Source organism: Cibotium barometz, chromosome 56, assembly GCF_041138505.1.
Source record: "Cibotium barometz isolate CiBa-2024 chromosome 56, ASM4113850v1, whole genome shotgun sequence".
In the NCBI taxonomy this organism is placed as follows: Eukaryota; Viridiplantae; Streptophyta; class Polypodiopsida; order Cyatheales; family Cibotiaceae; genus Cibotium; species Cibotium barometz.
In genome coordinates, this window is record NC_141101.1 from 5,141,518 (window position 1) to 5,168,486 (window position 26,969).

At 43.1% G+C, this 26,969-nt stretch overlaps 1 protein-coding gene across 1 annotated transcript in view; it reads right to left on the minus strand.

Annotated features, from left to right (window-relative positions):
* LOC147606821 (uncharacterized) overlaps positions 1 to 26,969 on the minus strand; it is a 200,344-nt gene that overhangs the window by 148,504 nt on the left and 24,871 nt on the right. The window contains exons 5-8 of the mRNA XM_086791117.1: positions 15,240 to 15,309; positions 15,000 to 15,085; positions 3,003 to 3,131; positions 2,815 to 2,880 (exon numbers count right to left, since the gene is read on the minus strand). Of these exons, the coding sequence (XP_086647243.1) occupies positions 2,815 to 2,880; positions 3,003 to 3,131; positions 15,000 to 15,085; positions 15,240 to 15,309 (351 nt within the window). The remainder of the gene's footprint in view (positions 1 to 2,814; positions 2,881 to 3,002; positions 3,132 to 14,999; positions 15,086 to 15,239; positions 15,310 to 26,969) is intronic.

Sequence of the window (26,969 nt, forward strand, 5' to 3'; positions counted from 1 at the left end):
ACTGAAACAGCTATGCATCTGTTCATGAGTTGTCCAGTGGCCTGTCAGATTTGGTCTTTTGTCTCTCGCGTTTGGGAGGCAGTAGAGAGGTCTACTGTTTCGGCTCATCAATGGATATTTGGGATTTGTCCTCAAGTCATTGCTTCGGACAGTCACCTTGTGATATTCCATTTCCTTAGATGGACAGGACTTTGGCATATTTGGACTACACGGAATGGGTTCATCTTTGATTCCTTGTCTGGAATACATGGGCACATTCTACGTATCCGCGGTTTGCTGCTTTGGCAGTTTTGTTCTCTTCTCTCAGCTCAGCTACTGGATGCAGATGTTATTTCGTTATGGTCTACGGCGGCTCGGCTAGCTCATCTTTGATGCTTTTATCTGGGATGCTTATTTGGCTAGGAGGCTTTCTTATTAGTGTACAGGTTTGCATGGTCATGATCCTTTAGAGGATCTTTTGTGGGGGTTTTTTTTTGGGGGGGGGCCATAGGTTCTGTGTGAGCCATGTGGCTAATGTACATTTTTACATATAATATAAAACACCATTTCACGAAAAAAAATGAAATGAAATGAAATGAAATGAAATGTTATATTAACGTCTTCAAAAGGCCAAAGTGACCTATGAGACCAAAGTTACAACCATGTGACATCTGATACACTGTCTAGAAAAGTAAAGAAAGAACTAAAGGTAAGTATCTAGCCCTACAAAGTAGGGACATCCGGAAGCAGCAACTATGGAGAGAAAGAAAGAAGGAAAGAAAGTTGTATTAACATCTTCAAAAGGCCAAAATGACCTATGAGACCAAAAGGTTACATCATATCCATGAGGTACATCATCCTGGGTACAAAATAGTAATAAAGAAAGATAACGAAAATCTAGAACTTTAAAATCTGATCTAGGTACATGAGCAGAGAGCTCTCATATCACCCTAATACATCCCTCATGGGCCGCTGTGACATGGTGCTCAAGGTGGTAAAATTGAGCTGGCGCGAGAAGGTCCCGCGATGATGGCCCGGATCCTCCTGTGGGGGAGTGGCCGTGAGCGAGGGTTATGGGGTCTGGGGCGTCTAGCTCTGCATAGCTCAGTGGCTCTGTCGAGTGTTACACCTCTCGGCCGAGCTCCTGCACTAGCCTGTGGTCTGGGTATGATGGGTGGATCGGCCCTTGGAGTACTGGTATGGAAGAAGTCGGTGAGAGCTCTCTGTGCTGGTCCTCGAGCAAGTACAGCTGATCTGGATCTCACTAAGGACTCCCTGTGTCTACGGAGCTCTAGAAGAAAAAGTCCCAGGCATCTCTGATCCGGGAAGTCCATGATCCTAGAAAGTGGTCCGAACCCAGCTCGGAAGAGGCAGTGGAGAGAGAGGTATATATATTAAGTGTCTAGTAAAGACCCAATGGGCCTATGAGACCAAAGTGATACAATAATGTCCATGGCATATCTCATCATGGAATGGAAAATAAAACAGAAACAAAACATAAACATAGCTATCTCACTGGGGTGATACAAAATTGTCCATGGAAACTCATCATGGAGTACACGCACACACGCACACATATATGATTATATAATATATATACATGTATATATGTATATGTATACACGTATACATATATATTGTATATGAACACGCGAAAGGAATAGGAACTGCATCAATCCTGCAGTCCCCCCTGGCCCCCAACCCTCTCGCGCTTTCCTTATTCAGGCGTTTGTGATCTACCCCAAGGGAGGAGTGTGCAGCAAATAGGAAGGAGGAAGGTGACAGGACAACTGCAAAGGACAGAGGCGGAAGGCTGGAGGAGAGATGGCGGCAGGTGAAAAGGCGGGCAGGAGGAATGGCAGGCAGGAGACGGTGGAAGGCTGGAAAACAGGAGGCGAAAGGCAGGCAGCAGGAGAAATGCCGGGCAGCAGGTGGAAAGCACTCAGATGCAGGGGGGCGGTGGCGGGGTGGTGGTGTGGGGTGTTGGGGTGTTGCACAGAAGTACGGGGAGCTCAATCCTCCGTTTAAGAGGAACTTCTTTTTCTTCTGGACAACTGTTTTCAGAACGTGTCTTCATTCCTTGATGACGAGGACTATTTCCAAGGTTCCTGAAGCCAACAAGGTTACCAAGTCCTATAACGAGACCGTGGAGTCTGTCGAGCTGTGGTTGGCTTAAGCCCAAGAAGCTTACATAAGGCAAACAAATAAACCTCACATAGCTGTCAAGTTTTCAAAAGATGGCCTACCTAAGAATTATGAAGAAATGGCTGAAGAAAGTGGGCAAGCAATGCCCAAAGTTCTGGTTCAAAAATCTTCCCTTGTAATAAGTGGTGTGAGTCCGAAATTATGTCTACTTGACACGCCACTTCTCCGCCCTAGTGTCTCTGCTGATAGCCAGTTATTGTCATTAATATTCAGTTAGCCAATCAAAATATAATGAGCTCGTACATTTTGTGGGACTTGGGTATAGAGAAGCACGAATCTCCCCTGTATGGTGCACACCACCTCATCAATGCAAATATGCTTCAAGACTCAAATGCATGTTGCATAACGACTTTGTTAAGGGTCACATATGCAAAACTTTATGTCTTCAAACCAATTGAACCTCTCTTGCCTTTTCCACAGTTATGTCCACAGGATATACAAAAGGTAGAGAAGTAAAATGAACCTAGGGAGCATCCACAAACTTAAAACAAGTGAGAATATTTGCATGCAAGGTGGCTAGAGGGCTCCTACACACAGGAAAAGGATATGTGCAGCAGAACCAAGCTGAAAATAAGGGGTACATATAGGCAGGTGGTGAAGGTGGTGGGTTTGGGGGAAGCCACTGTTCACCTTGATTAAGGAAGATAACTGATTGCATTCAAGCTGACTTGCCCCAAGAGCCTCTTCTCCAACAACCTGAATTACATCAATGATCACACAATGCCTATTATTCCCTGAACTAGTTTAGAAGGCATCAACTTGATAAAATAATACTTCTGACCAAAGCATGAAAACGCTTCTGATAATTGAATTCTCACCTTCTCATCCGTGATAAAAGAGAGTTGTTCAACTTGCTGTGCAAGCTGTGAGCGCAGGCCAAGTAATGTGCACTCTTGTTCCTTCACGGTAGCCTGTAGTCCTTGCAACTTGAGTTCCAAACTTTCCATCTAAATCAGAAACTCCCAGTTAACTACTTTGTATATAAACACACCAATGAAAGAAACCCTAAACTTGCTATTTTCACACCAAATATACCTACTCATTAAAACATAATACCCCTTCAGAAAACCTAACCATTGAAACATAAACCGCATGCTATTAGATGATGTGTTTTTTTTTTATTTTTTTATTTTTTTTTTTACAGAAAGAGACTTCTATTAAGTATGAGAAAAACATACAACAATCACAGCTATAAGCCGGAAAAGAATAGAATCACCCCAATATGTAAGGTGATTTCAACCACTGAGGAGCATCATGATGCCATGTAAGACCTGTGGTACTAAAGGAAAAGAAGATGCCATGGTCCCATTCCCGCATAAAAATCACACGCTTCGCCTGCGCAAAACGAGAGGGCCCTGAATGCGAGCCCAAATAGCCATAAGAGTGTGGATGATATCAACCCATATAGTACTAATGCACTGAGACCCAAAAATCTGGACACCCTCAATAGCCTCCCTGCATCTAGCTCTCCAGATCTGCCATGCTATAATGCTGGCAATAATCTCCCAACTGGTGTCAATCCTCTGTCTAGGGAGTGTATAATCAAAGTGAGGAACATCCTGCAATAAACCATGCTGGGCAATACCTCTATGAATGAAAATAGCAGAATCTGTACCACTGTCCTCATAAAAAAGCTGCGGGTTGAACTGGGAGAGCCAAGCAACTGCCCCCCAAGTCACATGCATGGCTCGGCCACTCAATTTCCATAAGTTGGGCTACAGGACCCCAAATCTGCTATGCAGTGCTGCATTCCCATAGACAATGTTGTACGGTCTCAGAATCTGGCACATCTAGGACAGGAAGGTGCTACACCGAAAACTGATCTCCACTGATTGGTGGGGAGACCACCATGTAAGAATAACCAAAAGAAATGAGAGAACTGGCTCCTTCTGTATGAGTGCCAAAGTCTATGCCAATATATGCGCTGTATCACCGGAGAAATCTCATAGCTCTCCCAATGAGGCGTGAGAGTAGGGATCCTATGCATCTGTCAAGTGAGGAGAAGCGTGGCATTCCAAACAGTGAAACTGAAAAAAGGAAGGCTTTTCAAAGGATCGAAGGCATCAATCCACTCCCACTCTCCTGGATCCCACTGAGGATATCTGATAGGACTGCCACCATATAGCCACAAACACCAAGAGCCATGAGTCACTATCCGGGGAGAAGGGTCAATGAACCAGTGCTTCCCCGAGCGACCAACTATCCTCACTAGACTAAGCCTAGTATCTGGAATGAACTCCTCCATACTACATCTCCTCAATCTCCCACCAGGCATGATAGAATAAATGAGGCAATCTGAATCCTCCTGGCCCGGGAGAGCAATGACCTGCAGAGGTATGCCTATCCTCGAAAAAACTCCAAGCTAACTCGGATGATAGTCTCCATGAAAGGTCCCAGAAAGCCACTCATGCGGAATAGTTGCATCAATCTGATCAATACGAATGCGAGAGCCCCTAAGATGCTGACTAGAAGCAACTCTCCGATCCTCCGAAAGACTCTTAAAGGTCTTCCAACAAGCAAGAACTGTGTATGCGCATCTCTCCCATCCTGACGATTGCATATAACGAGATGCATCAAGTGGCTGACTAGCCTCATCCCTAATGAACTCGTTCCAGATAATAGGTTGTCGGTCAACCTCGTCCATAGACCTAGGAAGCCTTTGTCGCAAAAAATATCTCATGCTTCTCCATGCTCTGACAATGGCTGCAATTTGAGGGAAAGATGGTGCCCTAATATCATCCTCTGTGAACAAAAAACGTGTTGGGCATCCAGTCTCTCCCGACACTGGGTGTACATCTGGAAATCTGAGACAAGAAAAAATCCTTCCAAGGCTCAATGCCTGGTAGGAAACCTCTAACCACAAGTTTGCAAAGCAACGCCCTGTACTGAACATCCAGATCGATAATATTCAAGCCCCCCTCTCTTTTGGGCTGAATAACTGTGAGCCAAGCTACCTTGGGACGAGTGTCTGAGGTGCCATCCAAGCCCGACCAGAGAAAATTGCGAATCAATCTCCGCAATTGGCCAATGCACCCACGAGAGAAGCACCAACAAGAGGCAATAAACCAAGATGAGGCAAGAAAAACCTGATTAGCCACCAAAGCTTTGGAGAGGCTAAATCTCGGAGCTCCAATGGAGGAGCTTCTTCCGGATACTCATAAATACCAGAGCAAACTGCTTGGCAGGAGAAATATCAATCCCAACTTGGCATCCCAAATATCTAGCAGTGCATCATCTGCTGATCCAAGTGAAACCAAGCTCTGCACCCCAATCAACTCTCGGTGAATCACTAACCCAAAAACCAACAGATTTGTGCCAATGCCTCTCGTGGCAAACAGAACTCCTCTAGTGCTACCCGGAAGGAACATAAGCATATATGTGAAGCCTCCAAAAACAGGGCTGTGTCATCAGCTATCTCAGAGTCAACCAACTTCTCTTGACTACGAAGAGGCAACCTCAATCCCGAAATACCAGCAGTGGAGCGAAATATGCTCATGGCCTCTGCAACTATGATATATAACAATGGGGCTAATGGGCAGCCCTGTCGTACTGAGCGAGAAATTTGAAACCGCTCTCCTCTATCACTGCAAGCAAGAACTCTACTGTGGGCATCACGATACATGCATGAAACTCCCTTGATCCATCTCTGACAAAAGCCCATATGACTAAGAGTACCCTCAAGGAAAACCCAATCCACTCTATCATAGGCCTTCTCAAAATTCAAGAGCAAAATGGCTAAGGGCTGATTGCTCGCTTTAGTCCATTCGATGGCCTCCCAAAACGAGAAAATGTTATCAAAGATGCTCCTGCCGTGTAAGAATCCATTATGAGTATCATGAATAACATCTTGCAAAATTAGCTGCAACCTGATGCTCACTGCCTTAGCAAGAATCTTCTAGGCAGTCCCAAGTAAGGTGATAGGTCTCCACTGGCCAATCAATGTCTTATCTCCGCTCTTAGGAATAAGATAAATAAGCCACTCAGTGAGAAAACAAGGCATAGAACCTGTGTCCCACGACGAAGGGGAGTGGTGAAGTGCCTCCGAAAAAATAAAGCGTGAGCTGAGAGTCCAGTCACCTCCACGAACAGGGACGCACCTCATGATCTGCTGCATGAGAAAGTCCTTCCACGGCTCAGTGCCTAGAAGAAAGCCCCTAACAACAAGCTTACAGAGCAAAGCCTTACATTGCATCTCAGGGTCGATGATATTCAATCCCCCTTCCTACTTAGGCCTGATAATGGTTTCCCTAGCAACTCTGGCCCTGGTATGTGCATTTCCATCAAGCCCTGACCAAAGAAAGTTCCGAATAAGACGACGAAGCTGGCCAATGCATCCCTTATGAAAAATCCAACACGAAGCAATAAACCAAGTCGTGGCTAGCAAAACTTGGTTAACCACCAAAGCTCTAGAGGCCAAGTCGAGCTTCCTCCTACTCCAGTGATGAAGTTTGTTTTTAATGCTTAAGAGCACTGGAGCAAACTGTTGTGCAGGGGAGATGTCAACGCCCACCTGACAACCAAGGTATCTCGCAGAGCATCCTCTCTCAATCCAAGTAAAACCAACATCTGTACCCTAATCTGCAAGAGGAGAATCACTGATCCAAAAACCAACTGATTTATGCCAATTGATAGTAGCTCCTGCTGCCAAACAAAAGGCCTCCAAGGCTGTCCGTAAAGCACATAAACAAGCATCTGAAGTCTCAAGAAACCACGCCGTATCATCCGCTAACTCAGAGTCCAAAAACTCTTTCTCCGTGCATAAAGGCAGCCTGAGACCCACAACACCAGGGGCAGCCCGAAGAAACCTGCTCATAGCCTCAGCGACAATGAGGTACAGTAAAGGGGCGAGGGGACAGCCCTCGCTCACCAAACGGCAAATCTGAAAACGCTCGCTGTGCCCCCCATAGGCTAAAACAGTGCTATGAGCCTCCTTGTATAGGCAGGACACCCCTCTGATCCAGTTTTGGGAAAACCCCATATGTGCCATAGTGCCCTCTAAAAAATCCCAATCCACTCTGTCATAACCTTTTTCAAAATCAAGCAAAAGGATGGCAAGACGCTGCTAACTAGACTTTGCCCACTCGACAGCTTCCCAAAAAGAAAAGATGTTATCAAATATGCTCCTTCCTTGGAGGAACCCATTCTATGTATCATGGATAGTCCTTTGGAGAATCGGCTACAATCTTGTACTCAAGGCTTTAGCTAAGATCTTATATGCAGATCCAAGAAGAGTGATTGTAAGTTTCCTCCCTCCAACTTTTGAGATTTAAAGGTGTAAGAACCTCCCCTTCTATTCTTGAACTTATTCCCGTCTCTGAAATAGGAGAAAGATCTTGTTTTATCCTATTTTGGCCTAGAGAGAGATAATCCAAAATTTAGATATCTTTGGATATAACAATCCTCCTAGTGTCTAAAATAGATTCCCCTGAAACAGAAGTTCAAAATGAACTTTCCAATGTACATTAGGAATTAATTGAAAATGGTATAAGAGACCTTAGCCTAAGGGTCTACATTTTCAAAAAAAAATGGATTATGATCCAATTAAGGTTCCAATGGGCCAACTGGATTAATCCAAGTGTTGGGATGAGATAAATCCAAAGAATAAAAGAAAATATCCAAAAATGAGTAAATGCTCACATAAGATGAAGAGTTGACTGAGTACAAGGTTTATTAGTTAAAAATTATGAGATTTTACTAAAAAAAATAAGATATTTTGAAATAATGATGCATTTTTGACACCTTGGTAAGGAGATGGAGACTCTTGAGGTAGGCGCCTTTTAAACATGTGTGGAAGGGTTTTTAATTCAAAAAAATTATGATATTTTTATCTCTCTTGGGAGTCAAAGTGGTCCAAATCTTGTCCAAATTGAGTCAAACTGAACCTAGAAAATTCTAGAACCCAGTTGGACTTGGTTAGTGGCCTCCCTCATCTATAAATAGACCCTTAGTCTTTTGTAAAAATATATTGGAGCTATACCATGCTAGTATTATATTAAAATAATCATATTTTCTATTATCCCTTAAATTTTTCTCTCTTGGGAGCTTGCAGCTCTCTCTCCCTACAACAACTCTTGAAGTTGGTGGACCAATTGATTGGTCGGGGGCTTCACTGCTAATAGAGAATCAAGTCAAACTTAGAGATAAAATCAATTTTTATGGTTTTTTTTAATTTATCTCAATGACTTTCTTCTTCTCAACCCCTCTCAAGCTTAAGAAGCTTTCTCAATAATTGTTTTAATTCAAATCAAGCTTTCCCTTGAAGTCTTAATTCTTAATTAAAAGAAAGTTAATCTTTATACTTATTTGTAATGCTTTCTTTAAGTAAATCTCTCTCTCTAAAAGAATAGCCATCTTTATGGTTAAATCCTTTGAAAAAGGATACTTCTCAATGATAGTCTCTTAATTCAAAGCTAAACTCTAGGCTTGATAAGCTAGAGATTAAGAAAATGATATTTTTATGATTTTATGTTAACAAAATAATGGTTATTTCTTTTAGATTATTTATAAGTAGTTAAAAACTACTTTGATTGATTCTAAATGAGAAGTAGATTAAAGAGAAATAATGGAATTAGCTTAATCTAGTGGAATAATCATAATTAAGTTTATGATTATAGTTGAAATTATGATTTAAATTCATAATTTAATTTTAAGCATAAAAGAGGAACTACTATCATATTTCCATTACAAGTTTTTATTCTTTAGAAAAATTTAAGAATTATCAGTAATAGAAACGAAGCTATGGCAAAATTTTCAGAAAATAATACATATCTTATTTTTATGCATAATGCTAAAAGAGGACTTCCTACCATATTCTACGATTGGACATCCTAGGCAAAAAGAATGATTTTCATCATATTCAGGAGAAATAATTTTTCTGTAATTATGCATAATTAATTGATTATGAGAAAAGAGTAAATTTTGGTAAATTTATTTTATGTAAAAAGAGAAATTTCCATGATAATTGAGATCCAAGTAATTAAATGGTAAAAGATGAATTTTTTATAAATTTATTTTTATGCAAAAAGAGGAATTCCCATGATAATTAAGATCCAAATAATTAAATGGAAAAAGAGAAATTTTTGGTAAATTTATTTTTATGCAAAAAGAGGAATTTCCATGATATTTGATATGCAAGTAATTAAAAGGAATTGGATATGCAAAAAGAGAAATTCCCATGATATTTGATATGCAAGTAATTAAATGGTAAAAGAGTAATTTTTGGCATAATTCAAATTATGAGTATTTATCAAAAGTGAAATTTTAAGCATTATTAATTTTATTGAAAAATATGGGTAGAATTGATTTTTATAAATCCCATGAATATTTTACTCAAAAGAAGAATATTGAATATATTTCACTCGAGAAATTCAAGAAAGAATATAAAAATATCCATCGAGAAAAAGTACCTTTAATTAGGCCAAGCAATTGGCAAAAACTTAGAAAAGTCCCATCGGTATCGAAAGTAGAAAACAGTACTAAAAGTGGATGTGATAAGATGTGATGTAGAGCCGAATGAATGTAAATGAATGTGACGGGATGTAAATGAATGCGATGTGATTAGATGAGATGTGAATGTGAATGTGATAAGAGGAGATATAAACGCGATGTGCTAAGATGTGAATGTGATGTGATAAGATGTGAGTGGATGTGATAAGATGTGATGTGATGTAAATGGATGTGGATGTGGATGTGATGAGATGTGATGATATGTAAATGGATGTAATGTGATATACATGGATGATAATGAGGTGTGAAGTGATAGATGTGCATGTGAATGAATGGATGGATATGGATAGATGTGAATGTGAATGAATGGATAGATGTGCATGTGAATGGATGGACTTTTTTCAGTTTCACTGTTCGGAATGCCAGGCTTCTCCTCACTCAACAGATGCAAAGGATCCCTACTCTCAGGCCTCATTGGGAGAGCTATGATATTTCTCCGGTGATACAGTGCAAATATTGACATAGACTTTGGCACTCATACAAAAGGAGCCAAATCTCTCATTTCTTTTGGTTATTCTTACATGGTGTTCTCCCCACCAATCAATGGAGATCAATTTTCGGTATAGCACCTTCCTGTCCTAGATGTGCGGCAGATTCTGAGTCCGTACAACATTGTCTATGGAAATGCAGCATTGCACAGTAAATTTGAGATCCTGTAGCCCAACTTATGGGCAAACTGAGTGGCCGAGCCATGCATGTGACTTGGGGGGCAGTTGCTTGGCTCTCCCAGTTCGGTTCGCATCTTTTTTATGAGGGCAATGGTACAAATTCTTCTTTTTTCATTCATAGAGGTATTGCCCAGCATGGTTTATTGCAGGATATTTCTCACTCTGATTATACACCCCCTAGAAAGAGGATTGACACGAGTTGGGAGATTATTGCCAGTATTACAGCATGGCAGATCTGGAGAGCTAGATGCAGGGAGGCTATTGAGGGTGTCCAGATTTTTGGGTCTCAGTGCATTAGTACTATATGGGGTGATATCATTCACACTCTTATGGCTACTTGGGCTCGCATTCAGGGGCCCTCTCGTTCTGCGCAAGCAAAGCATGTGATATTTATGCGGGAATGGGATCATGGCATCTTCTTTTCCTCTAGTACCACAGGTCTTACATGGCATCATGATGCTCCTCAGTGGTTGAAATCACCTTACATATTGGGATGATTCTATTCTTTTCCGGCTTATAGCTGTGATTGTTGTATGTTTTTCTCATACTTAATAGAAGTCTCTTTCTGAAAAAAAAAAATCAGTATAAGCTGCAAATGCTCGAAAAATTATCATTGTACTTTGGAAGTCAAATGGTGCATATCTTACCGTGGACGCCCACGAAATATTATCAAGGACTCATCAAACAAAGATGCCCAATTTGGATGGAAGTAGTCAATTTTCCCAATTATATGCGAGAGGATTTGCCAAGGCTTGCTGCTTCTCTTGGTACAGTCATATGCCCACCTCCTCCTTCGGGTAATAGGAATAGGTTTTGTATACTTTGGGACACGACTCAACCCATGCCGTCCTCCATTGCAATGGAAGCAGATGTGGTCCACATGGGTGAAGCTTATTATGAGTTGAAATGGGGTGTACTTGCTGGTGCATGTTACACATGGTAAATTTGGTCATATGGCCACTCAATGTTCCACTTTGTTGCATCCTCCACCGCCTGCTGCATGTTAGACATCATCCCCTACTTGCTGCCTTCCTATTTGGTGTCCTATTTTAGCCTCTAGGGCTGACCATGTTAGTCTGAGGGGCTGGTCACCCCTCACATATATTTTACCCATATTTACTCCCCATTTTATGGTCTTGGGATTTTCCCTAGTTGTGGAGGTATTTATCACCAGTCGGTTGCCTTCATTTAGGGGTATATATAGTCGGCATGCCTCCCTCATATTTCACTGCTTGCATTGCTTGCCTAGCTTGTCTAGCTACAGTCCCTCACTTACGAGGTTCTCCCCTCTTGCTCGGGACATGTATTCCTTTTGGTGATGATATTGAGAGCAGGTTCTCACCTGTGCTTCCTCTCCATCTCTCTCTCTCACTCTCTCCTGTGTTTCGACTTTCCCTTCTTCCGCTGCACACTCTATCATGGTATCAGAGCACCGGTGATTTTCAGCGTTGGATGCTCCCTCCTCTACCTCTTCATATCTGCGTTTTTCCGCCCATGGACAGATCTGCGTTTTTTGTGTTCATGCGTTGAAGCTTGTGTTTCTTCAAGGGCTGATTGATACCCATTCAGTGGGCTGCAGTTTCCTCTCTTCAAGGCGTCAGTTTGCAGCTTCTTGGCAACTTGACAAGGGCGTTTTTTCTGGACAGCATACCTGCCCATCTTGGCAGTTCCTTCTAGGGGTTCTCAGGCGTTTTTTTTTTCAGGTCTGGAGAGCAACTTAGCTGTCCCATACAGGCTGCGTTTTTGGCCTGTTTGGGCTTGCTTTCCCAACCCTGATCTTGGAGCTCTCTGGGCTCCCTTTTGCCTATCCTTTCTGGTTATCTTGTGCCATCCCTCCCCCCCTGATTGTTCTCTGCAGCAGTTCTTGATCTGAGGCTTCAGCGTTTCCATATTCAGCCCCTTATACCTCTGCGTTTTCAGATTTGCAGCCATGGTTGCTGCGTTTTTCTGAACCGATCTTGCTAGTAGCTCTACCTTGAGTTGGGCTTCATCTGTAGGACGACCCGAAGGTACCTTCTCTTCAGTATTTTTCCTCATAGGAGGTGTGGGCACTGGTTTGTAGCCCTTGTTTGGCTGCATTTTCTTCTCCAGTGGACACAGATCACTTAGAGAGGGGGGTTCTTGTTTGGATTGTGGCTTTGGAAGCAGTTTGGTACTTGAGGAGGATTCTGAATTTCAGATTTCAGTCAGAGTTTTGCTGATTTTGGAGCATCCATACCTGTGTTTAGTTCTTGGCCTACATGGTTTCTTGGTTTCTACATGTTCCTTGCCTTCTGTTTTGGCGGTGGAGTGCCTTTTTGCTAGATAGCAGTGTTTTGGCTGCATTTTGCTTCCCATAGGAGTTTTCTACACTCAGAGGGGGCCTTTCTCCAGCTACTTCACTTAAGGATCAGCTTCGGGGGTTGTGTTGTATTTGTGGGGAGACTATCTTCTCTGACAGGAGTTTACAGTTATTTGGAGGAGAGCAGGGATCTTTTCAGAGATCCTAAGCAGAGTTTATTTTGACAGAGTTTGTGTTCTTTGCAGTATTTGCATTGCAGTATTTGCAGAACAAGGAGGGTGTTTTGCCTGAGGTGCCTTCTTCTAGTTGATCCCTTTACCCATTTACTACCCTTTGCCAATGTCGAATACCCATTTACTACCTTTTGCCAATGTCGAATACCCATTTACTACCCATTTACATCCATTCAATCACATGAACCAAGGTCTATGGTGTCTATGATAAAAAACCATACCCAATGTCCATTCAAGCAATGATTGGAGATGGTCATTGGGAGCCAACTTCCAACGCTCCCCCTTGGTTCCATCATGGCCATCTCTAGACTCTATGTGAATACGCAAGGAAAATTTAGGGGTTTACAAAAGACCATACTCTTCTAATCAATTATCCCAAATACAATAGATGTCCCAAATACCATCCCATGTCTAGAGTCAAGCTTCCTAATGCACTAAATAAATTTGCTCTAATGAGTGTGGGTATGGCCATGGGTGAACCATCTTCCAACACCCCCCTGTGGGTCATCATGGCCAAACAACAAATAAGAGCAAAGTTGCCAAGCCTTAAAAGCCCCATTCTGCTTCAACAAAAATTGCCTTCATATTGGGGGCACTTTGAGATGAGTCTTCAAAGACAATGTTGGCTTCATTGGCTTTAGCTTTCATGAAGCACCTATCTTCCAAGCGTCTGAGTTTTCCACAATATTTGCATTATAACTTGGGCTTATTTTTGTACCTGCAATCTTTTATTATATGACCACTTTTTCCACAATGAGTGCAGCTAGTGTTCTTACTACCTTTGTTGTTGTTGATGAAGTAAGCTCCTTTTTCAAGACCATGTTTCTCTTGCTTTTTCTTGAATTCTTCAAATAAGGTTTCTTTTATGGCTTCCAATGTAGATTTTGGAAGATTTTACAAGGTTGAAACAAGGTGACCATGTTCCTCACTAGGCATGATCTTGAGAAGCACTGCAATAGCATCTTCTTCTCCCATAGGAGCTTCAACTGCTGCTAATTGTGCCATCAAACTTTTCATATAATTGAGGTGTGTAGGAAAAGTATCTGCAGCCTTCATTTTCAACTCAAAAAAATTGATCTTTATTCCAATCTTAGAGTGCTTACCCTTAGCCCCAAATATTTTATTTAGTGTGTTCCATGCATCAGTAGCATCCTTGGCATCAGCCATATGATGTATATAGCTGTCAGTGAGTATTAGATTCTCCATTTTTGGATCTCTCATGGCAAGAGAGAAACTATCTCATTTGGTTGGACCTGATAGGGCTTCACATAAGCCGGACATGGGTGTTCTTACTAGTGCTCACCATGAAACCTCAGTTTTCCAAGGACCATTTTTTGAGACTTTCTACGGATGTGTTCATCGAGGGCCTAGGGTACTTACAGATGCACATGTTGCATGCCATGTGGATAGCGATTGCCCAGTTGAGGCTATCTTCTCACCCCCTTAGAGTTGAGTGTGGCAGCGCCGATGGCATCTCATGAGATGCAAGTACGTGTAGAGTATGCACCATTGGTAACGACTCAAGGGCCAATCTCGGGAGGCGCTCACTGTCAAGTGTGTATACATGATGAATGTAAGTAATGGTCTCAAAAAGGGGATCTATCATGAAAGGGGAGGCTCCAAAGAATGCTAGCACAATCTCATCTGGCACAAATGGCTTCCTCCTAATTATACACGAGAGCATCATCACTTGGAGCTCTTCCAAGTTGCCTCACTGAGAACCCCAAAAGGGGGGGGGGGGGGGCATACATCATTGTTGGGTTATCAAGTAGCTAACAGGTGCAGGGTTACTAGAATGGGCCTAGATGGGCCTAGAAACACTGCCTAGGATCTCATAGTAGGGTAGGCATCTGAACAAATAGTGCTCCTCATCCTGCACCTCACCAGTGGTGGTGCATACTTGCATATACATGCATCTTGTGGGGTAGAGAGAGACATCACATGAATAGAAAGATTAACCTATCGAAAAAAACCACATAGTATAAGAATTAAAAAGGCCCCTTGTTTACAATCTTTGCCTATTACCGTACCACTTGCAAATCTACTACCCTGAAGGAGTTATTCAGCCCATCAACTTACATAACTATTGATCATTAAGCTTCATACCACTGGCACAGGAATGAATACCTTTTGCTTGTCTGATACACCAGTGCTGAATTCTCTCAAAGGGTGGATTTCAGTCTTCTGCTCGGTGCCCTCATTTTGAGTCTCTACTGAAATATAGCAAGAACTTTCTAAGGGCATAAATCAAGAAATTATCGATGTTAAAATGGAACCATCATAACATAAAGTTCGTGAGGAAGAAAGTGCAGCCAAATTAGCCTCATTTGTTTAACATGTGTCAAGTGGAAAGTTGAGGAATCTTACACACTTTCGAGGAAGCCTCTACCAAAGAAGACAATCGCTCAACTTCTTGCTTTTTAGCTGAAAGTTCCTCCTGATTAACATCTCAACGTCAAATTTTTTTGGGAATCTTGATCTCTTTATCAAGTCCAAAAATATCTAAAATTGATATATCAAAGCACAGCTTTTTCCAAGTTTAAGAAGCTAGATGAGAATCAAACATTTGCAACCACAAAAGTACGAGAATAGTTAAAAATCATGCGCTTTAATAGACACAGGGTGATTTTTTTATTTTGGGGGTGGGTGTTGTTAAGATCAGCAAATTCAACAAGAATTGGTAAGTTAAAATATTACAATCTCTTTCTTGAAGAATGATAGGGATCGAATAATTCTCGATACGAGTGTTATATACCGAATAGATCTCCAACCACACCTGAGCATGCCTAGGATCCTATTCCAAACAAAAACGAGGGTGTAGATTGTTTCATTAGTCTCCATGCGGTATGTCTAAGAGCCTTTATACATCTCGCCCTCAGAATTTGCCAAGTTGTCAACCTCCGAATGATCTCCCAAGCTGTGTGATGTGCTGGAAGCAGTTAATAGGATGCTCTCCTGCCCTTTTTTGGATTCCAATGTTAGGGCTTGTGCAAGCTTAGATAACGAGCTGTGGCAGTCCTCCTAGCACAATGAGACAGCAATGACTCCACAGGTGATGGGATGGGGATATATCTAGATAGATGGATGGATGGATGCATAGATCAATAGATAGATACATAGATTAAATCTGTAAACTCCTTGGAGATGAGTGGAGCTATGCAATGGTCGATTGGGATAGAGTGCCAGCTCTGCTATTGGTGTATGGAAGGCCTTCTAAGGCCTCCAAGAGAAGGAGCTGGGTGGCCTATTGATTCAATATCCCAGATGTTCTATGAGGGCAATCTGACTGGTTGTGACCGTATTTGGTTCTTGTGAGATGGTCCATACTACAGGACCCTTAAAAAATTTCAAATTTGCTACATCAGATCCATAATTATTGAATTTGACATCCATGGTGGTAATTGTTAATCAGGTGCTCCTTGCGACAGCCTGGTACATTGTTTCTTGTTGATGCTTCTCATGGTCATGTGCGGGGCAACTATGGCAACTTATTAAAATCATTCACGGCTTGATTGAACTTGTGATTCTTGAGCTCATGTTCCTTGAAAAACTATGTACTTCTAAAGCATGAAGCATAGTTGCATTCCGTACCCGTATGTATACCTTTAGTACTTTCTGTACCACTCCATTCATACCATACCTCGTACGGATAAGGTCTTCGTACCAAATATGAGGTTCAATGTACAACACTTATTTAGCCCGTTTTTTAATTATTTTAGTCAATGGTCATTGCTCATTAGTTAATAGATTAGTTTTCATGTCAGTGTTACCATTGTCTTCCATGCTATTTTTGTATGGATGCTAGATATTCCCTATTTTATATATACGTATACATATAATAATAAAAACGTGAATGTACTTAAAGTACTTATCTTGATGCATACTTTACGTACTCGTACCGTACACATACCATACCACACCGTACCTAAAGTACTCAACCACTACGGCATGAAGGAGGGGTTCAGAATTATATATGCACAGAATTGCATTGTCAGAAAACTTGTGTGTGGTGTTCTCTTCGAGGCAATAAGCCTTGGAAGAATCTTGTCTCACTGATCCCACACGTTGTTAGGAGTTTTTTGAGTGTGGTATTCTGACATATGTACATATAGATGCATGTTCATATAGTACTGGAATGCCCAATACCTCACCCACTGAGGATGACAAGAACCATTTTTTTGTATATAGAAGGAAGGCATTCTGGGTTCTCCCACTTGTGTGTGGGAAGTATTGAGCAAAATTTAGTGACATATAGTGCATGGGTTGAGTTTATGGCAATGGTGCAGAAGGCACAAATAAAACTTTCGTCGATGATGATGACTAACCAGGGGGTGGACATGTGCCAATGAAGCAGTGATGGAGAGGAGTTGCTGGAACAAAAAATGTTGAGGATCAAGCCTTTTTAGCATGTGATGATGTGTTGATGCAGATATGTTGGTTGGAAACGATGCAAGCATCAATGGTATCATGTTTGGAACACATTGTGGAACACCACCAGAATGTGAGTTGTGTTGGGGTTGCGATCTCGTGAGCATATGTGGAAGAGCAGGAATAGATCAAATCTTTGTAGAGGGTGCACACACAATCGGAGATGTTCAAATATCAAGCCAAAGGTGTGCATGGAACTAAAGGCCTTAATACATAGAGGCCTTAATGCATAAGGGCAATAATAAGAGCTAGGTAATATTCTCAAAAAGGTGGCGGAATTGAAAATGTCAAAACAAAGAAATATTCAAGCAAAGAATGGCGGGCATGGTGGTTGCCAAAAGCAGAACGAGAATTCAGAAATTGCCGATTTCGCCAGAGGAATTCTTCAACACTCACACAGTATAAAGGACTGCCGCTGGTAGCACAGAAGAGAGCATGTTTTCTTGTAGGGCGTGTGTGGCTTCTTGTAGGGGGGGGAACCCTGGCCCATGGACCTTCTGTGTAGCTCGAAGGGTTTGTTTGGCTGTCTTCATCAACTTCTTCTACAGTGCTGCAGTGTGTGGCCCAGTCTTGTGTGATTCAGCTGCTTGTGGGGTTTGGGCAGCGCAGTCTAGTTTCAGACAGTCCCGCCTGTGAACCCAATCGTACCTTGGTTAAAGAATTTTTCCTCTATGTATGGCACACTTGTAACCCATGCCACCTCGTGTTGTCTCTTCATGTGAAGCCCTCCCAGAGAAGTACTCTCGTTATGCTACGTCTACAGCTTAACCCTTCTAGTAGCCTAGCTCGTAGTCCCGTCATTCTGGTGTAGCTTCTGTACGTGGGCTTTCAATGGCCACTCTTCATTAGCTTGTGTTTGAGTACCTGTCGTCACTGTATGTCCCTTGTAGGGCATTTCAGTACACATGGTGATCTTGTTACACACAGTAGTTCAAGTATTTGGTTGATACTCCTGCTCCCCTTCAAATGATGACATTTCACACATCAAGGTGGCTTTCATTTCCAGCAAGAGTCCATGCATCCACTGGCTGATTTCCAAGGCACAAGTGGGCTCTTGAGGGCCATTCACGTGGTCACACTGAAGCTTGTCGGCTTGCATAGCCACTGAGGTATTTCTCATTTGGTTATTGGTATTTCAGAAGGGGAACTTCCCACCATATAAATGCAGAACATCTTGGAATTGATATGGGCAAAAGGTACCTTGGGTGCATGAAGGTGGTGGGGGTGTATTGTGAGCATGTTTCTCATTGGGTTAGTCATGGTTGTGTGATACTAAGAGTTGGCATTATGGTGGTAGTGCTTGCTATATTCAAACTTTGTAACTACACTCTATGCCAAGGTGTGAGTATCTTGGGTACTTTGAAGGGCGGCTATCTTTGAAACACTCTACTTCACATTCAATCAATGATGCAGAACCTTTTGGAATTAATGTGTGTGACCCCAAGGGGCCTTTGTGTTACAAGTTCTTTTGAAGTTGTGAGTGAGGTGGGAATGTAGATATAGTGTGTGGGTGTGTGTGTGTGTCTGTTGATGTGCCTATACCCCCTTGTGTGCACAAGGATGCCATTCACATGCTAATCTCTCATTCTCTCTCTTTTCTTAATTGATCTATTGCTTAAGGCTGATTGAGCCTATGTAATCAAGGTTTTTTACCCATATATATCATCTACCAATGGAGTTGTAAGGTAGAGAAGTTGATGTACCTTTTTCCCTCTCTCCTCTTGGTGTGAATGTATATTTTGGGTTGTGTTCTGTGTATCTGGATGGTTAGACGAGGGTAGAGAGTTGTTTGTGAGGATCTTGGAATTGTGAGTGTGAGTTCCCTTTTCCAGCTTTAGTAAAGGCTGGTGGTGCCCCTGTTTTGTTCTTTGAGTGTGTTCCGGCATGTGTGGGTGGATGCTGCTATAGAGGACTGCCCTTGTCCTTTCGCCCCACAACGTGGATTTTCACAAAGGCAGATATCATGATGCTTGTCAAGCCCCCATTTTCAGAGCATGTCACAGAATCAAGTCTGGTCAAAGGAAGTCACTTCCACCTAGAGTGAGATTAGCAAATAACCCATCAAGTGGAATGACTCCATGTGTGATGAGCAGAGTTGCTCCTTCGAGGATGGTGGCTATATACAGCAGTGCAGGTGCGAGTTGCAACAGTAACCCGGTCTTCTTTACTGGGACATAATAACCTTCAAAGACCTTCTAAAGCTAGAAAGCAATAGACTCTACAAGTTGACGTGGGTTTAAAAAAGGATCACATTAATTACCGCACCAATAACAACCCAAAGCTCATTTGTAACATTACCTTCCTCTCCTCCCGAGTCCCAAGCCTTATTGGTGGCACCACCCCAAACTAACTAATCACTTTTTTTTTTAGTGGAATCATAATTATATTAGATTTACAAGATGACTATCCAAAGTAGATAGTCCCAAAGTACATCAACTGAAGATGTCAATATAAGACATATATACATCATGATCTATTTGGTCAACCTGCATGCAATCGAAGAAAGATTGATGCAGGGAGTACCGAAAAAAAGAAAAAGCAGAAAAAACCGCATCACCGAAAACTGCATGGTTGCGAACTTTCCATAGTGTCCATAAAGCCAAGTAGCGCACCCACGAGAAGAAAAGAGAGAACTCTGGTCTGGGCAAATGAAGATCAAATAGCCAGAAAAACTTTCCAAATATCATATTTGGAAATCTAGCCCGCAGAAGCTGGATGAGAGGAAGAAAAAACTGACGAGAAGAAGGACAGCTCCAAAAAATATGAATGATTGTCCCTGGAAGCAGAGCATCTATGGCAAGTGGATGAGGATATATGTCTGCGTGCCAAAAACTGTCCTGAGGGAATAACAGCCAAAAGAACGCGCCATAAAAAGAGCTGTTGTCGAAGAGGAAGCTTCGACTGCCAAAGAGATCGCAATCGTCTTTTCCACCACCAAGATGACCGATGCATATGCCAGAAGAGGTTTGCCCGTTCAGAAACCCAAGGCAATGGCAACAAATGTTTATACAGACCAGCAACTGTAATATCAGATAGCCTCAAGGGATGGCATGAAGAATCAAAAGAGGAGATAGTCCACCAATCCTGCAGGCAATCTCAAATTTCCAACAGTGGAATCAGCAAAAAAGGCTGAAGCATCTGAATTATATCACGCCAAAGACGACGATAATGAGGTCCCAAGCCATAATGTGCAGCAGCCTGTGGAAAAGAAAGAGGGGAGCCATCAGGATGGATGACATCTCCCACAGAGGTAACACCCTTTGAGTGGAGAAAATATGAACGCCGGGGAGTATAAACTTTTGTCTTGAGTCTTGTGTGTCTGCATGTGGCATCCTATTTGTCCCACATATCAGCGTGGCTACTATCTCTTGTACTACACACCTATATATTGTGGGTGTCACATCATAAGAAGTATCAATCTTGTGTCTTGTCTACACTCATCTCAAGGTATGTCTATGCTTTGTGTTTCCTTCTAGTCTTGCTCTCATTTCAGTTTCAGTTTCAGCTTTGTCTCTCCTCCATTTTTCCTACATCTTTTGCTTGATTTTGAAAAAGCTTATGACAGAGTGGATTGGGATTTTTTGGAGGGCACTATGGCACACATGGGGTTTTCCCAAAACTGGATCAGAGGGGTGTCCTGCCTATATAGGGAGGCTCATAGCACTGTTTTAGCTTGTGGGGGGCACGGCGAGTGTTTTCAGATTTCCCGTTTGGTGAGGCAGGGCTGTCCCCTCGCCTCTTTATTGTACCTCATTGTAGCTGAGGCTATGAGCAGGTTTCTTCAAGCTTCCCTTGGTGTTGTGGGTCTCAGGCTGCCTTTATGCACGGAGGAAGAGTTTTTGGACTCTAAGTTAGCAGATTATACGGCGTCGTTCCTTGAGGCTTCACATGCTTGTTTATGTGCTTTCCGGACAGCCTTGGAGGCCTTTTGTTTGGCAGCAAGAGCTTCTATCAATTGGCATAAATCAGTTGGTTTTTGGATCTGTGATTCTCCTCTTGCAAATTGGGGTACAAATGTTGGTTTTACTTGGATTGAGAGAGGATGCTCTGCCAGATACCTTGGTTGTCAGGTGGGCGTTGACATCTCCCCTGCACAATAGTTTAAAGCATTAAAAGCAAACTTCATCACTGGAGTAGGAGGAAGCTCGACTTAGCCTCTAGAGCTTTGGTGGTTAACCAAGTTTTGCTAGCCACGGCTTGGTTTATTGCTTCGTGTTGGATGTTTCATAAGGGCTGCATTGGCCAGCTTCGTCGCCTTATTCGGAACTTTCTTTGGTCAGGGCTTGATGGAAATGCACACACCAGGGCCAAAGTTGCTTGGGAAACCATTATCAGGCCTAAGCAGGAAGGGGGATTGAATATCATTGACCCTGAGGTGCAATGTAAGGCTTTGCTCTGTAAGCTTGTTGTTAGGGGCTTTCTTCTAGGCACTGAGCCATAGAAGGCCTTTCTCATGCAGCAGATCATGAAGTGTGTCCCTATTCGCGGAGGTGTCTGATCTCTCAGCTCACGCTTTACTTTTTCGGATGCAATTCACCGCTCCCCTTCGCCCCCCCTGGTTAGGTCCCTTCTACGGGCCTGGGACTGCCTGAGGAGTTTTTTGGTACACATCCCCCCGTGTTCAGCAAAGGAAGCTAACCGGCAGCCCATTCTGTGAAATGATTTGATCTTAGATGTGCATGGTAGGCCTCTTGGGACAGCTATGCATATTCTTTGGGCTGGCTGGGAGACCCTATGCCCCACAGTGCTGGCTTGGAAGAGGCTTCAGAGCCTCACCGAGGTGCAGAGATTGGATTTCACGCAGCATTTGAGAGGCTCCAGCCGGAGGATTGCACAGATTGATGGAGCCATTCCCAACCACTAGATTATTGGATCTTTTTTGGAAGGTCATCATCATTCTTGGTTTGGGGTTTTTTCTGGGACAGGTGTTCCTCTTCAGGTTATGGGTCTCTCTTTGCCTAGGGAGGATGATGTACCGGTATTTTTTTCTGTACAGGATGGATAGCAGCTAGAGAGATGTGATGTGCAGGACCTTATTGAGGGCCCCCAGATTCGTCCAGTCAGAGTTGTTGGCAGGTTAGGGAAGCACGTCTTTGGTAAACCAACCACCCCCCCCCCCCCCCCCCCCCCCCCCCCGCGGGCAGGGATGATCACAAAGAGTGTTAGCCTTTGGTTGTATGGTGGTTGCTCTATCAAACATTTGCATTGGGACCCCGGTTGGGAGTGGAAGGATGCTTGTAACCCTTTGAAAAGCATGCCTTTTTTCAGTTATATGGTGCGGGATGCCAGACATCTTAGCTTGGGACACATTCAGAGTGTCCCTACTCTTAGACCCCATTGGGAGTCTTACGGCATTTCGATTGACATTCAGAGGGTATTTTGGCGGAGATTGTGGCATTCTTATAGGAAGCCACATATTTCCTTCTTTAATTGGGTTTCCCTTCATGGTGGTCTGGCCACCAATTAGTGGAGGTCTGTTACTGGTACTTGCCCAGCATGCCTTAGATGTGCAGGAGTTTCGGAGTCAATTTACCATTGTTTATGGGAATGCAGGGAAGCACAGAGGGTTTGGTCTGCGATTGCACACCTCTTTGGTAGGATTAAGAGGGATGCCATCATTTCTTTTGGTTCTATCATTTGGTTGACACAGTCTGGGCCTTAGCTGAGATTCGAAGGGACTGACGAGAGCTTGGCCATTATGGTTAGGCAAGGAGTTACTTGGCAGTGTTGTCTTCAGGATTTGCCACTTTCACACTTTGTCCCTCCGGCACAGAGGTTAGACAGTTCTTGGGAGATTATTGCTAGCATCTCAGCCTGGAATATCTGGAAGGCTAGATGCAGTGAGGCCATTAAGGATACTTTCGTTCTTGTTTCTCAGTGTCTTTGCAAGATTTGGAGTGATATTATTCACATCATTATGGCTACCTGGGCCAGAATCCAAGGATCTTCGAGGGCTGCGGAGAGGAAGCGCGGCCAATTGATGAGAGAGTGGGACATTGGTATCTTTTCCACATCCTCTCATTCGAGATCCTATTGGCAGCACAGGGTTCCTTATGGTTGAGATCTCCACCTTGCTCGGTGTGAAATCTCCATTTTGTAAAAAAAAATCATACTTAATAGAAGTCTCCTTTCTGGAAAAAAAAAATCTCTTGTTTATAACTCATTCTCCCATTTGTGCAATAGAAGTGGAGTGTTCTCTTTAGCTGTGAGATAGTTAGTTTATTGTACTTTTCAGTTTCATTTGGTTGTTCTCTTTGATGAGACACCAACTTCAGATGTACTCTCAGTTTTGGTCTCATAGGCCATCATGGCCTCTTAGAGATGTTAATATATCATTTCATTTCTCCCTCTCTCTTGCAACTCTAATCTAGCATGTGTGGTGTGCTTAGGGTTTGGGTTTGGGAGTGATTAGTGCTAATCACTTGTTCCCTCTTGCTTCCTCTCTCTCTCTTTCTTGAGTGATTAGACTACCAACGCGACCCTCTTCCGCGGAGATCCCACACGATCTTTGCGAGAGAGCTTGCATCACCCGTAGGATTAGAGCAACCGCCTCGGTGTCACGCAAGTGCGGGAGGACGGTGGTGACGAGTGGCTACGGTGGAGCTCTTGTGCCATGCTCGAGCTCGGTGGATAGGCAGCTTCCCACGACATGTTATAGTAGGGTTTCCTTAACATATAGCATTTGGAGGCTCTAGATATTTATGATGAGTTTTGGGTGAGTGGCAATGAGGAGGCATATCCAGACTTATCCCATGACCATGCAAAGGCTCCTTTGGAAGCGGTCAGGGAGCTCTAGAGGCAGCCTGATGGTCACAATTATCTTTTGGCCAAAAGCATTTGATTGATTGATTGCCCAGGAGACATATAAAGGCCATTGTCGGCGGAGATGCACTGCACTTATAGAGACCAATTGGCATTGCATCATTATTAACCCCCATACTAGTCAAAATCAGCAAGGGCATTACAATCAGACTGCACATAGAAGGTACGAATGTCCACTTAAAATAAAGAATAAGGAAGAATTCCAGTATAATGCTGAGAAAATGAAGAGTTTAAAGATTACGATAGTGGTAATTGAGTCCTTAAAAATCCAAGGATGAATAAAATGTGGTAGATTCTCTAACAATAGCCATGTCTCAAAAAAACATATAAAAACAAGCAAGATCAAGAAACTGGTCATTGCTCAAGTGCCTTCCATGAAACCCTGGTAGAAACAAGCAGAAATAAGAAGGCAAGCAACAAAGCGGGTGCAAGAGGCAAAAGCTAAAAAACAATGAAAAGAACACTGTGGCTCAGAGATAGCCACAAGAAAGAAAAGAAAGTTATATTAACGTCTACAAAAGGCCAAAATGACCTATGAGACCAAAAGGATTACATCATGTCCATGGAATACATCATCATGGGTACTAAAATGAAAGAAAATGACAAAGCTAAAATGCTAAAGCTGAGATGCTATGTACAAAGAGCATAAGGCTCGCATATCATCTTAAGATATCCCACATGGGGGGCCACAACATGGCACTAAGAGTGGTAAAGCTGGGCCGACATGAGGAAGTCCTGTGATGGTGTAAGATGATGGCCCTGATCCTCTTATGGTGGCACACGCGTGGGCGGGGGTCTTTGGGTCGAGGTCGTCAACCTCTGCATAGCTCAGTGGCTCTACCTAGTGTCACTCCTCTGGGTCGGGCTGAGAAGAAAGAGATGAGTGTTGCAAAAGGACTATAAACCTAGGGAGTCGATTCTGGTGGGTTAAGGTACATAAGAGCCATGGTTGGGATAATTTTTTTCTGAAGTATGAAAGGAGAAGTCGCTAACATACTGCCAGTTATCATGTTTTAGTTGAAAAGTTCATGGATTTGGACTGAGCAAGGAGGTATCTAAAGAGATCCCCTCTTCAGCAAGCATACCAATTAGAAACTCTAGCATGAAAGACTAAGCAAGGAGAAATCATAAATGATTACTTCCTCAGCAAGTGGAGAAAATGGAAAACCCAATTTATTAAGCTTGAAGGGAGACAGTTCTACTTCATCATAGAGAAGCGATCATGTCTAATCAAAATTGAAGATGAAAAGGGTGCTGACCCAATGTTGTTGAAAACACCCTCCGTTGCTGCCGATTTCGGGCTGAACTCAACAAGCCCGAAATCATTTCATTCACCTGGCCTTCTGCTCACTTCCTCACCTATGTTCTGGAGCAATCCCCTATTCCACTTACCTCCCTGTCACCCCGCCAGCATCCCCATTTATCCCCTGCAGCGTCCCGCGTCTGACCTCAGGTGCAAAAGGATCTCTCTGCCTCATCCCGCCGCCACACCAACCCTCCCACCACCCTTGCAATCACGCCCTCTTCCACTGTCAGCGGCATCATCCAGTCGCCCACTATCCTCGCCTGCAGCGATCTCCACTCTCTCCACCCTGCCCCTTTCCTCGCCAACAGCACATTCCATCCATTTCCTCACATCGTCACTCAGCCACAACACTCTCACCATTTCCCCGCCTCTACAAGTGAGCACCAGGTCATCACCCAGATCCCTTCCAGACACTCCTCCTACGATGGTGATCACCTCCAGGCTCCATCCCTGCAGCCACATCTGGAGAGCCCTCTATACCCACATCTACCTTGGGCTCTCCACATGAGGTTACCTTCCGCGTCAATTGGGGTGACACGACCGAGCACATTGAGCCTCCAAACTCTCCATTTTCTTACAGCACTCCAGACATCTCTGGGTGATCTCCCTTGCTTGCGGTTTTCCCGGACCCTCCAGAGTTATCATTGCCTCATCCTCGTCGAGTTCGCCATATAGTCCGGGGTTTGGACAACCTCTGCTGATCTCCAAATCTACTCCACCCACCTCACCAACTACATATTTGAGCTCTCTCAAATGATCGTCATCGCTAGAGGGATCGTACTCAATAAGCCAAGGACACCATTTGAGGTCTTCAAACTCACGTATCCACTCTGGAACACTGCCTACAGGAAGCACAATCGGAGCTCACTCACCTCCACACCTCATCTTCCCATAGTATAGAGGAGGTGCTCGAGTTACATAAATAGGTGGCACAGCAGACTAGGGAGCCTGGCTCTTTATGAGCCCAAGCAGCTTCGACAGTCTCTCCGTCCTCTCCAGTCACTTCTCACTAGATCCCAAACCTCTTCATCCACTGGGGTACCCAGCATAACATCAGCCAGAACTCAGAGCTTTTCCCTAGCATGAAGAGGATCTTTAGCTTTTTATTAAATTGTTATATGATCCCCTTTCCTTGCTGATGTGGTGTTTCTATTTCCCTCCCCTAGAAAAATCTGTTTCCGTTTCCCAGTTTCCCACAACTCTAGTTTGCATGGATATACAAGGACTTCAAGGGAATAGACCCACAATTATGTCATGATTGTGTTGGAAGAACATGTCACATCAATCAAGCAATCAAGAGATAGGATGAATAATATTTATGTCAAAAAGGTCAATGATGAGCTGGATAAGCTCATAGAAGCGGGATTTATATTCCGTGAAGCAAAATGGTTGTATCCTAGAGTTATGGCACTCAAGAAAACTCAGATTACAGAAAGTTAAATAGCTCTGACAAAGCAAGAGCCTTTAATTTTACCATTCAATAAAGCAGCTTTGCATGATATATATGGTCATTAGACGTAATCTTTCATGGATAGTGTCAG